This window comes from Contarinia nasturtii, unplaced genomic scaffold, assembly GCF_009176525.2.
Source record: "Contarinia nasturtii isolate CC-2019 unplaced genomic scaffold, AAFC_CNas_1.1 Cnas_scaffold_187, whole genome shotgun sequence".
NCBI classification, from domain to species: Eukaryota; Metazoa; Arthropoda; class Insecta; order Diptera; family Cecidomyiidae; genus Contarinia; species Contarinia nasturtii.
Genome location: NW_022197544.1, coordinates 2,293,706 through 2,306,256, shown reverse-complemented (window position 1 = coordinate 2,306,256; position 12,551 = coordinate 2,293,706). Strand labels below are relative to the sequence as shown.

The 12,551-nt window shown below is 33.3% G+C and overlaps 3 protein-coding genes across 3 annotated transcripts; 1 reads left to right on the top strand and 2 right to left on the bottom strand.

Moving 5' to 3' along the window:
- The first annotated feature begins 88 nt into the window (after positions 1-88).
- LOC116336728 (thyroxine-binding globulin-like) lies at positions 89-6,491 on the top strand. Its single transcript, XM_031760793.1, has 11 exons — positions 89-190; positions 304-410; positions 498-1,289; positions 1,373-1,514; positions 1,709-1,827; positions 3,204-3,261; positions 3,488-3,594; positions 3,673-3,760; positions 5,264-5,973; positions 6,036-6,177; positions 6,248-6,491. Coding segments are annotated over exons 1-11 (2,397 nt in total). The 5' UTR covers positions 89-189; the 3' UTR covers positions 6,379-6,491.
- A 6-nt stretch (positions 6,492-6,497) lies between these two features.
- Positions 6,498-9,039, bottom strand: LOC116351628 (complex I assembly factor ACAD9, mitochondrial-like). The gene is made up of 6 exons (XM_031783758.1): positions 8,254-9,039; positions 7,820-8,041; positions 7,586-7,748; positions 7,357-7,504; positions 7,114-7,296; positions 6,498-7,038 (listed from the first exon to the last, which is right to left on the bottom strand). Exons 1-6 carry the CDS (start codon positions 8,942-8,944, stop codon positions 6,559-6,561), a joined length of 1,887 nt encoding a protein of 628 aa, XP_031639618.1. The 5' UTR covers positions 8,945-9,039; the 3' UTR covers positions 6,498-6,558.
- Positions 9,040-9,228: 189 nt separating this feature from the next.
- LOC116336657 (complex I assembly factor ACAD9, mitochondrial-like) lies at positions 9,229-12,392 on the bottom strand. Its single transcript, XM_031760652.1, has 5 exons — positions 10,688-12,392; positions 10,429-10,591; positions 10,182-10,338; positions 9,917-10,102; positions 9,229-9,833 (listed from the first exon to the last, which is right to left on the bottom strand). The coding sequence occupies exons 1-5, from the start codon at positions 11,565-11,567 to the stop codon at positions 9,309-9,311; spliced, it is 1,911 nt and encodes a 636-aa protein (XP_031616512.1). The 5' UTR covers positions 11,568-12,392; the 3' UTR covers positions 9,229-9,308.
- Positions 12,393-12,551: the final 159 nt, after the last annotated feature.

The following is a 12,551-nucleotide window of genomic DNA, read 5'->3' as shown; positions in this document are numbered from 1 at the left end:
TGACCGGGCTATTTGTTGAAACGTCAAGACAAGAGACGTCAAAACCTGTTATATTCTTTTGATTTTTTCAGTAGTTGCCATTAAGATTTAAGATTGTCGATAAAAGAAAACGAATCGTCACATCGATTTTATTTGTGTTACATTAAAAACGTATCTTTTGCTTACGGATTGAATTTTTTTTGGCTCACAAGTAATTTGATTATTTTCTACAAGTGCTTGATAGAAAAGCAGCATTGAAATTTCCGATAAAAGTGCAGTGAATTTATTTTTAATGACGGTTTTTTGTCTTTGCTTTTGTTTCAGTGCAATGTTCGGTGTTCGTATTTGCGCTATACTCCTATCTGACCATAGTAGTTCCAGCAAATGAAATAACGAATGGTATTTCGAATTTTGCATGGGATTTTTATAGGGTAATTAAGACGAAAATTAAAAAAAGTGCTTGAGAAAAACATTTATTTGGTTTCAACAGTTGTATTAAGATTTCATTTAATTTCTAGCAATGTATCAATGCGACAAGTGGTAATATGATAATCTCTCCATTCTCTGTAACAACTGCACTGTCATTGCTCCTGCAAGGGAGTAACGGCGAAACATCTGAACAAATTCGAAATGGGCTTCATTTGATTGATAACAAGATCGTAATAGCAGATCACTTTTCCAAACATTTTGAATTGCTTGAAAATGCCGCTGAAAATACAACTCTTTCAATGGTTAATCAAATTTATGTGCAACAAGGATTACATTTAAGTGGACATTTTCAGGAAATTGCTATTGAAAAATTTCGCTCCGGTATTGAGTTGATAGATTTTGCAAACAAAGACAATGCCGTACAAACAATCAACGATTATGTTGAGAAGAAAACATTTGGAAAAATCAACAATTTGATTGAATCGAAAACTCTCGATTCAGATACGCGTATGGTTTTAATAAATGCAATTTATTTCCATGGTGATTGGATGTACCAATTTAACGAAAATGATACGCATAAAGGTGCATTTTTTATTAGCGAAACGGAAAACATTACGGTTGATTTCATGGTAACGAGGGGTGTATTTGGTTGGGCGTTATTGAAGGAACTTGATGCTATAGCCTTTGAAATGAAATATGTCGATTCCAGTCTTTCATTTGTAATTGTGTTACCAAATAGTCGAACTGGTTTACCTATGTTAGAAGCCCAATTCAAACCTGATCTTATGAAGAACAATTTTAATTATTCAAAAAATTCAGTGGCCATTATTCCAAAATTCAAAGTTGAATTTAAAATCGATTTAATCGATACTCTGAAAAATGTATGTATTCACCAAAGATTCAAATCGATTTTCCATTTTTGAAAAGAACTTCGCTAGTTTTGTTTTATTTTTATTTGTTTCAGTTGGGAATGAGTGAAATGTTCACCAATAAAGCCGATTTGAATGGTCTTTTGGAAGTCCATGAAGATTTATATGTTAGTGATGTTGTTCATAAAGCTTTTATCGAAATCAATGAAAGAGGATCTGATGCTGCTGCAGCCACAGGTAATGACATCGATTTTTGACACACAGCCATGAAACGTAGTGGAAATTACTACTTGCATAACATAAGAGCTGCCCGTCGCTTTGCAGTGTGACGGTGCAAATCGCTTAAGATTAAAAAAAATGTTACCGTTGGTGTTGCTTTATGATCTTGTATGAAATTCAATTCATTCAATAACACCGTGCTTTTGTTTCAGCTTTTGCTCTCAGACAACGCATTGGACCCAGAAAGTTTCATGCAAATCATCCATTTTTATATTATATTTGGGATCGAGACACTGATACGATCTTATTCAATGGCCGAATTGTTAATTTTAATTGAGCTCGAACTTGATTTTGATACTACCAATTTTCATCGATTATATGTATTCCATGTACAATACCAATAAAGTGGAATAAATTGAAAAATACACGATTTGCTTTTTTCTCTGAATGCCAATGAATATTACGTATAAAAAAAATTCTTTTTAAATGGCGTATTTGTGGGGAATTCCGTATTGTTCGTAGTTCAAGATTCAATATTTTGAATTCACACAAACTGTTGACGACATTAAATGCGAAAACAATGCACCATCATCACTACGATCACATAATGTTGTGGTGCCATAATTTAAATTGCAATTGTCTGTAGTGTAAAAAAGGTTGACTAACTAGTTAATATTGTTCTTTTTTCTAAATTTAAATCATTTTTTAACAACCACTTTCAATACTTGGACAACCACTCCCAAAAATAGATTTTTCTGTGGGAAAAAACACGAAATTGCACCGAGTCATAATAATTCGAAATTCTTAGTAATTGATACTTTTAATCGCAGGAACTTATCTTTTACGAATGGGGATCAAAAAGATACATTTTTATCAGAATAGTTCAATGTTCCTTCAATCTCAAGACTTGAACAAATCTTCAATCTAAATCATAGCTTCACAGTTCAATATGAATAAATTTTCATGTATAGTGCACGTGAGCGGTGTTTAAAATCGTTTTTGTTTTTATGGGTTTTTCAACGTTTTTTTGTTCTATTATTTTGTGATCTGAATCATTCAGCCGAGAAAAAGACAGTGTCTTTTGTTGGACATATAACATTAATATTTGAAAATTTCAATTTTGCACTAGATAAACATGAATATTTCAACATTTCAAATGAAAGACGAGTATTTTTTATTTCTGCCATCACCGAATAAAGCAAATTCATATGCTAATTTTTTTAGACTTTGGAATTGTCCGAGAAAAAAATATTAAATATGTGCGACTTATATTTCGGGAAAAAAATACACATTTTGTATAATTAGCGGCTAGCTCTCTTTGTAAATACATTTTCATTTTGCGTTTTTACATTCCTTTTTCAATTGGCTACTTGATGGGCATTGAATTTAAGTTCGAAAAGGAAATTATTAATCCGATAAACTTAAACATCTAATTTTTCGAGCAAAAACCAATTGTTTTTATTATAAAATATGATAATTAATAATTACAATGGTATAAATTTGCTTTCAATTTCACTCCCGCGAACATGCCACAGTCGATAGTGGTAATTTGTGAAACTTATGAGTTTAAAAGGACAAAACGTCAAAAAGTAAAAAAGAAACAAACAAGCTTCTCAATTCGAATTATATCTCTTTGTTTTTTCTCTTCTTTCCATTGATCACGTAGCTATTGTGTCACACATCACACCCAAAAGTTGAAACAACATTCATTCACATTCTCTGTTTCTTTGCTTGAGAGCCAGTGTGTTTTGTGCATCCATCAAAAGTAAGTTATTCACATTTCAATCGTTGGGTATCAAAGTTTGAATGGTTTTTTTTTTGTCAACATTTGTTTGTGAATTTTTTAATTAAAATATTACATCAAAAGCAAATTATAAATCTTTCATAAAACCATATAATTTCAACCTAGAAATCTTTGATTTGAAAAAAAAAAAACTTGTTGTCAACTCACATAAAAAGTGGTCATGTAAAATCAATTATTATCATTTCAGTGTTACGGTTAGTGATTACGTTGGTCATATGTTCAATGTTATTTCCAAATATTTTTGGCAATGAAATAAAATCGAGCATTCGTACTTTTGCATCTGATTTTTATCAGGTAATCGCCGCAAAAATGGTGGAAATATTTTATCAAAAATCGTATAAAAAATGTATGTAATTTTTTTTGTTGATTCAGGAATGTGCAAAATCAACGAGTGGAAATGTAATCGTGTCGCCTATTTCTGTGGCAAATGCATTGATGCTTCTATCGCAAGCTGCTAATGGTAGTACCTAGGGGCAATTCACTTAAAAATTGCTTATTAATTATTTTACAATTACTTTTCGATTAGTTTCGATTATCTTCATTCAAGTTCATACATTAATTGTAATATATGTATTACGAATAAGATTGTCAAATGACGATGATGGAAATTGAATCTATGTGAAATAAAAAGAGTGTGTCTATGTGTGTGGATGAGTGGGTGAGTGAGTGATAGATGATTGGGAAACCATTAGAATGTTTGGAACTATATAGTTTGACCACAAATACACACACAATAACAGATTGCTGACAAATATTTGAGATTTGGTAGTAGTAGTAGAAGATATGTTGTACGTACACACAACAGCATCCTCCGATGCATCGTCAGAGCGACAACATGACATACGACAATAGAAACAACAACAAAAGGTAATTGTCAACATTTTTCTTTGCGAGAACAGTAGTATCAACGACAAAAAATCACATTCGGGTAAGCAGGCCAGTTGCACAGCGAAAATGACACATTGAGAACTATAATAAAAAGGATCGGTAAGTTGTTTTGTTTGGTTTTGTTTTTTAATTTTTTTTTTCGTTTTGCTCTTTTGTTATTTTTTTTAAAAAATAACTGAATTACATTGTAAATTTTGTATCATTAGTTTCGTAGTTTGCCACAACTGTCCAACGGCCCAAAATATTGTTCTCAAAACTCCTAAGAAATGGACGATGAAAGTACATCACAGTCGTCGAAAGAAAATGGGTGTAGCACCAAGACCGAAGACAATCGACTATGAGCCCGAATTCCAACTGAGAAAGAAAGGTGTTGTCATGGATCGTGATCACAATGCTTCACGCAATATGATTTACAAAGCCAGATGTTCCCATTTTCAAAATGAATGCTGCCGCATGGAAACAACAATATCGTCCGAATCCAGCAGTTCCAGCGAATCACGCGAATCGTGCAGCATAATAGTAAAAGAAATTCAGCCGCGGTCGTTTCATTAGTAAGTTGCACTTTAATTTGATTGCAATTCAAACAATGGGAGGAAATGACAGCAAATTTTAAAATTGGCGCGCTGTTTATAAACTATAGTTTCGATTTGAGTTATTAAATTACATTGACGTCCCCTTTGAAATTGGTGGCGCCACCGTCAGCTCAATGAGACTTGAAGTCTTCACATCCTGTCATTGAATTCAAATTACTCTCTCATATGACTCTGTAATATTTGCTTATTATTTATTAATATTCATTGTTTGTTTCATTCTCTAATCTAGGAAGTGACGAGCGTGACCCAACCCTATCGTATTAAGACGGTAGGGAGTACTATTCTATAGTGAGCATTTTGTTTTTTTTTTTTCTCTTTCACAGAAATCGACGATTACAACTACCAAATCTCAAATTAAAGCAATTGCTGATCTTTAATGTTGTTGTGGTTATTGCTTTGCAATTTTTTCATTATATGTTTTCGATTATTTTCCGATTATTTTAAATTAATTCGATTATTTTCTTTTGTGATTCTCCCCTTAGGTAGGACATTTGAAGGAATCAAGTCCGGCCTTCGTATAAATGTTGAAAAAAGTGTGGCAGCAAATCAATTCCATGACTACTATGAATCACTTCAACACAACGTCGGAGCTGCTATTTTATCGACTGCAAATCTTGTTTACGTGCAACAAGGATATAAACTAAAAAAGACCTTCCAAAATGTGGCTGTTGAAGATTTCGACTCTGCCATTGGAACGGTGAATTTTGCCAATAAAGTTGAAACAGCACAATTCATCAATCAAATGGTTGAACAAAAAACAAATCGAAAAATTAAGAATTTAATCAAATCAGACATGTTTGACTCCGATTCACGGGTGGTTTTAGTAAATGCAATTTACTTCAAAGGTGATTGGATGCATAAATTCAACAAGCAATTCACAACAAAAAATTTGTTTTATACAAACAAAGAGCAAGCAAAATCAGTTGATTTTATGCACACTGATGCAACTTTCAATTATGGACACCTGATTGACATGGACGCAACTGCACTGGAAATGAATTATTACAATTCGAATTATTCAATGGTATTTATATTGCCAAATGAACTCGACGGAATTAATGTGCTGGAAAATCAATTGAGAGGTTATGATTTTACCAAAATTTCGCATGCAATGCATTCACACCAAGTTGAAGTCCATATGCCAAAATTCAAAGTTGAATTTGAAATCAAATTGAATGATGTTTTGAAGAATGTAGGCGAGGAATATTGTTTTCGAAGTTGTGCTGTTTTGATATTTGGATTTTTCTTTTACAGATGGGATTTGCTGAAATGTTTACATCAAACGCCGATTTAAGTGGTCTTCTCGAGGTTAATGAACCCTTGTTTGTGTCTGATGCTGTGCATAAAGCTGTCATTGAAGTTAATGAGGAAGGTTCTGAAGCTGCCGCCGCCACTGGTATTTTTTTTCACCTAAAGATAATCTCAAGTTTATATTGAAATGAAACCATTCATTTTTAACGGTCTAGGTTTGGTGATCACAAAACGAATCGGAGGTAGTGGTCAGTTATTTATTGCCGATCATCCATTTATTTACTATATTTGGGATAAAAACACCAAGACTATAGTTTTCATCGGACGTCTCACAAACTTTAGTTAATTAGCTCAAACAAAATGGCAACTTCAACATTAATAGTTCATAATGGCATTATTTTTGTAACAAATACGTATTCACTCTGATGAAGAAAGTAAATAAATAATATTTAATATGTTGATGGTTATTTTGTTAAATATTTATTTAGCGAATGTTTCCACTACAAAAAAAATGGCATAAATTGATTTAAAATAATCTAGTTAATGGATGCACTGGAAATTGTTTTTCTGGCCGTAGCATTTCATATGACACGAATTTATGAAATGTTTGAAATGTTTTCGGTAACCCAGCTTGAATGGATTCTTCAATTCTTTTAACGTTTTCATGATTTTTATCACAGATTGTTTGAGCGATAATGCATTCTTCTTGTGCATTGGGTAATTTTAATTTTATTGAACGATTTGCACGCAGTAAAGAAGCATATGATGCATAAATAGAAGAGGCTACATCGGCCAATTGTGTCATCTCAGGATCACGTGATCCCTTCTCTTCTTTCGATTCCAATTCAATGATTCCTGTTGCGCACCATCGAAGTGATGTCAACGAATTATTGAAATTCTTGATTGCAGCATGCATTTCTGGTTCGAAACTTTTAAATAGTTCATCATCATCTTTAAAATTTTTAACTATAAAATCTTGATTTTTCCGTTCTTCGATTAGACGACGCTGCAATTGCATAAAAATTCAATAAAAACAATTTAAATTTCATTTAATCTCGATGCCGAATTTATTTGAACGTACCAAACGATGGTGAAACCCCTCTCGCGCAATACTTAATTTGACTTCACTATTTGGTTCAGTGAATTTCAATTGAATTACATTTCGAATGAATGAATTCATTGGATGCTTATCGATTGTGACGCGTGAATCAACAAAATTCAACAGATCCGTCGTCATGTGAAGGAGTTGATCTTGGGCGGTGGTCTGCAAATCATTAATGGTTAATAATATCATCGATATGGTGTTTTTAAATTAACAACTTACTACAAAAATTGCACTCTCAAGGTCAATATTTGTGTTATCGTATTTATCCATTATTCCAGTGGTTAAATATAGCATACTTTCCAACGCATAAATTGAACAAGTGTATTTTCCTATTATTACCCGCAATGTAACTGATTCGTTTCCTTCCCTAAGATGACAAGAAAATGTTTAGTGCATTTTCAAAGTGTACTGCAGCGAATTTGTTTTCTTCATTGCAAATGATACATACGACACGTTATTTGCTTGTTGTTCGATTGATTCGATCATGTTCAACATATATTTAAACAATATTTTCATTTGAGTTAAAGACGTGATTCCTTCGCTAATTCGTGAATGTACTTTGATTCTATGTTCGAGATAGTTTCCAGTGCCGGCCAATGCCACCACCGCATCTATGAGAAATTACCGAGAAGGAGAGATAATGAAAATAATCTTCGATTTAAAACAAGCATTCAATCATTACCCGTTGTCAGCTCCACATCTTTAAATGTTACTCGTGCTAGATTCCAGTCGGAAGTTCCGATTGTATTATCTTTCGGATGAATCTTTACGCCGGGCAAAGAATCGTCGACTATGAAAACGGTTAAGGACGATTTCTTATCGCCTTGTCGATCGCTAATTTTTGTTTGCGCCAAAACCAGAAATACATTTGCATTGATCGCATTCACAACACACGATTTTGTACCTGCATACAAAAGAAATATAAAAAAATTACCAACAATATATTTGGAAATTGTTATCCAGATATTGCAGCTCAAATGGAGCGACAACAATTGAAGTGTGATGTACTGAAAACACTCTCATTACTATAACAATCACGTCACTCCGTTTCAGCGGCTGATTATAATATAAAATTTATTGTTCAAAAAATTAGGAGCTGAAGAAATTATTTCCTACCATTCAAATACCAAAGTCCATCTTCGTTCTCATATTCGGCACGTGTATTGAGCGCAAGTGTTTCCGATGCATTCCATTCTTTGAAAGCAATTGTTCCCACAATTTCACCGCTCGCCAATTTCGGCAAGTATTTGTCACGTTGTTGATCTGTACCAAAATCGTAAATGGTTGAACTAACCAAGCGATGTGCATTCAAAATCATTGCAACCGACACATTTTCTGTTTCAATTTCACCGATTAATGCACGTTCCGTATTTGTATACTCTTGGCCGTCATAATCTTTTGGTATATTTGATCCGAATAATTTCAACTGTTTAAGAGTTTCAAACTGTTTACTCTCATGTGTGTTAGTTTCTTTTAGGTATTCCATGATTTTCGATGTAGTTTTGTTGAATTCGTTAGAGTTTTCTTTGGTCATCAGTTCGGGATAAACAATTTCTTCACATTGAAGTTCCTTTGCAAAAAATCTCTTAACAATAATCGGATTTTCAACTAAAGTTTCAAATGGTTTACGACCGCTACTCCTAAATTTCTCCTGCATATAAGCTTTTTCTGTGAGTTCTTCGAATAATTTTCGCGATGGTAAATTTTTTCTATCATCAACGCTAAATTGTTTTGAACTTATTGAAATTGAGCGATACCGGTACATATTTGTACGAGTGCACGATACAACGCCACGTCGCAGTATCATTTTATTAAATTTTATTTGACAAAATATACAATTTTTTAAAAGTTCTATAAATTACATTAGAAACGGACTATTTTGGATACATCCGTTTATTGTGATTTTATTTCAACTAGAACAACATTTACATAACCTCAAAGCAACTCCATGACAGTTCAAATGTATTGTTGTTTTTATTATTTTCACCACATTCAAATTGGATTCTGATTACATCACGAAAACTAGATGCTGATTTCAAACCACACCAGAAATGACGATAGGAAAAATACCGTTTCAAAATTGAAACTTAATTGGTTTTATTTATATTTTATTTTGGCGCAAATAAACAGAAATTTTTTTTTTGTACACAAACAACATTCAACCGCTAAATCTAAATGAATCTTGTCAATGGATGTACTGGATAATATGACTTATTTTTTATCACTTGTTTGGCTATTGTTTGATAGTGCTTATCAATTGGATGCAATGGTCCAGATTCAATGTGCTCCATTAATTCCTTAACTTTTTGTGTATTCATATCACAAGAGCAACCAGCCAAAGTATGCTCGAATTCGGCATGGGGCAATCTCAAAATCACCGATCGATTAGCACGCACCAAACTTGCAAATGATGCATAAATATATGTAACCGTTTCGGATAATCGTTGAATTTCTTGATGTTGTGTGAATAAATTTCGGCCATACGTTTCCATTAAATTGCTTGAACCAATACGAAGTCGCTGTATTGACGCTTCCACCCATCGTGCGTGTATATCAAATACCGCCAATACATTTTCCATCAAATTTAAATTTGATTCATATTTGTCCATTGTTTCTTCTTTATAAAAACTTTGGAGTGCAAGCTCTGGATGCAAGAATGGATTACGCTTCTTTTTCACAGAATCAAAGATGCGATCCTTTAACAAAAAAAATGCAAGAAAGTACAAACATAAATTATTATAAACGATTGAAACGAAATTTGTCAACTAAATGGATATACCCCGCTGTGTTGGATTCCAGCCACACCGATGTATAATTTTAAAATGTCTTTTGGTTCGCCAAATGTTTGTAATTGCAATGCATCGCGAATTACATTATTCATTGGATGCTCATCAAGCGTTACTGGTGCTTCAACAAAATTTGATAAAGCCAATGCCATCGATAGTAATCGGTCCTGCGAGAATGTCTGAAAATATTTTTGAAGTTTTTTAAAATTACCTTTGATTTCTATTAAATGATTATAGAACTCTTGGTTTTCAACTCACTTTGATGATGGCTGTTTCTACGTCTATATTTGTATTTTTATACAAATCCATTAAACCGGCTGTCATATAAAGCATACTTTCAGTCGAATAAATGTCTGCCGCACTTTTTAACACTTCTGAACGCAATGAAGCTGATTCGAAAGAGGTACCTTCAGGACTGTAACAATGAAAAAATACATACATTATTATTAAATAAAGTGAAATATAAAAAAAAATGCCATCAAAATGACGAAATCTTTGTCCATACTTGTTGATACGATTTGAATCTTCCACCGGTTCGATCATATCAACCATAAATTGGTTGATTGATTTCATTTGTATCAAATTTAAAGCGCTTTGTTGTAATCGCGAGAGAAACATTGTCGTCCGTTCGATATGTCGACCAGATCCGGGTGTGGAGAGAATAGCGTCTGCCAAAAGAAATCATTAATTGAGTAATTAATTGAATACAAGAAAGAGTGCTTATAGCATCTCTGAATTGAGTACATCAAAAATATACTTCGCACCTGATTCCAAGTATACATCTTTGAATGAAACATCGGCTTGATAAAGATTTCGCAGCCCAATTGTATTATCTTTTTTATGGACCGAAACACCTGGTAAGTTTGCATCAACTAAGAAAATCGATAATGAATCGGTTTTTTTACTTTGTGGCACTTGCGCTGATACCATAAACAAATTCGATTTTGCCGCATTGATAACAAATGATTTGGTTCCATTCAACCGCCATTGTTTTTTATCAGCATCATATTCGGCTGTCGATGTAGTTGCAGCGATATCATCTCGTGTCCATTCTTGTGAAGCCGGCGTTGCGATCAAATCACCACTGGCCAATTTCGGTAAATACTTTGACCGTTGTTCATTCGTACCGTATTCGTTAATTGCCTCACACACCAAACGATGGGCTTTCAATATCATTCCAACATTGATTTTTTTACCTTCGATTTCACTGCATAAAATCGTTTCCGTATGAATAAAACCCATTCCGCCAAATTCTTTGGGCACATTATAACCATAGATGCCCATTTGTTTGAATGAATCATGAACCGTTTTGCTAATTCCCTTTTCATCATAATCAATGCTCGATCGAAAGTATTCGGAAACATTTTCGTTGCGCTTCCGAATGGCGTCAAGTTCATCTTTTGACAACACTTCTGGATATAGCATCTGTTCACTATCAATTTCACTGATAAAGAATTTTTTCACAATAATTGGATTTTCGATGAGCGGCTCAACAGGCTTTCCAACTTTGCCAAATAAATCGTCGACATTTGGAAACGATTTTTGTGCAGCATTTGTATTGGCCAGCCATAAACTAGTCGAAATTGGGCGATACGAATGAAAATTTATCGTACGCGATAAACGAAACACTCCCGTTCTTAACATCGTGTTTTTTTTTTGTTTTTCCTCTCAAAAACCGAAAACAAAAACAAAAATTCCAAGTTGATTTATCGGTTTATTTTGCTTGAACAGTAGTACAGATGAGTTGCCGACATAACCTTATTTAAAATGTTGACGTTTTAACTGTCGTTCGTATTCACCACATTCGAATGGATAGTTTGATAGCTCAAATGTCAATAATAAATTGATTAGATACTGTACGATGTTGTTTACTTTGAACCAAACGATTTCGATTTCGTATCAATTTTTACTATAATTTGTTATAATTGATGAAAAGCCGGATATAGATTATATTTATTCGATGAAATATAACATTTAATTTCAACTATCTTGAGTCGATTAGTTGCATTTTAGTTTAGTTTAGTTTACTATTTAAAAATAGTACTTCCGACCGATTCGGATATGAATTTTTTTGGGTGGCAACACTCTCTCTAACTCAGTCGCTCACTTGTACTAATAAGAGTGTGTGTATATTCTCTTTGTGTTTCCATGTAATCAACGAACTGTACAACTGTGTATCGTTCAATGCTATGCGTATGGCTGTACCATTCACATTTGATCACAACTACATGAACACATGTCATTTGCCCTTAAATCGATGGCCCCCTACATCATCATTTATTGTAATCTTTCGAATATATATATTTTTTCTCTCTCTTCCTCTTTCTCTCTTTCTCTGAAAATTCGATTCGTATAAAAAACAAAAAATAAAAAGAAGGCTTCAATGAACTTAATCCCACTTGACTTTTGAATGAATTGGTCAATGCAATTCGATTCCCAAGTATCCACATGTAATGCGAAATCTGCAAAATCTATGCACACACATATATTTTGCATAGATTTCGCAAACACTTTTATTTGATCTTTAGCGAATATTATTCTCTATGGGCACAAATTGTGCACATCGTCTTATACACACGCATTTGGTTACTTGGGTTGTTTTCGATTAAAATTCGTCCAATTGGTTTG

Excerpts from the sequence above, each read along its gene's own strand:
- LOC116336657 (XM_031760652.1), bottom strand. The coding sequence starts at position 11,567 with ATGTTAAGAACGGGAGTGTTTCGTTTATCGCGTACGATAAATTTTCAT. Across the intron at positions 10,339-10,428 it reads GATTCAAATCGTATCAACAA|TCCTGAAGGTACCTCTTTCG; the intron begins GTATGGACAAAG and ends TCATTGTTACAG. Across the intron at positions 9,834-9,916 it reads CTGGAATCCAACACAGCGGG|GATCGCATCTTTGATTCTGT; the intron begins GTATATCCATTT and ends TTTTTGTTAAAG.
- LOC116351628 (XM_031783758.1), bottom strand. The coding sequence starts at position 8,944 with ATGATACTGCGACGTGGCGTTGTATCGTGCACTCGTACAAATATGTAC. Across the intron at positions 7,297-7,356 it reads TTGAGAGTGCAATTTTTGTA|ACCACCGCCCAAGATCAACT; the intron begins GTAAGTTGTTAA and ends AATGATTTGCAG. Across the intron at positions 7,039-7,113 it reads AGGGGTTTCACCATCGTTTG|CGTCGTCTAATCGAAGAACG; the intron begins GTACGTTCAAAT and ends ATGCAATTGCAG.
- LOC116336728 (XM_031760793.1), top strand. Across the intron at positions 411-497 it reads TTGCATGGGATTTTTATAGG|CAATGTATCAATGCGACAAG; the intron begins GTAATTAAGACG and ends TTTAATTTCTAG. Across the intron at positions 1,290-1,372 it reads TAATCGATACTCTGAAAAAT|TTGGGAATGAGTGAAATGTT; the intron begins GTATGTATTCAC and ends TATTTGTTTCAG.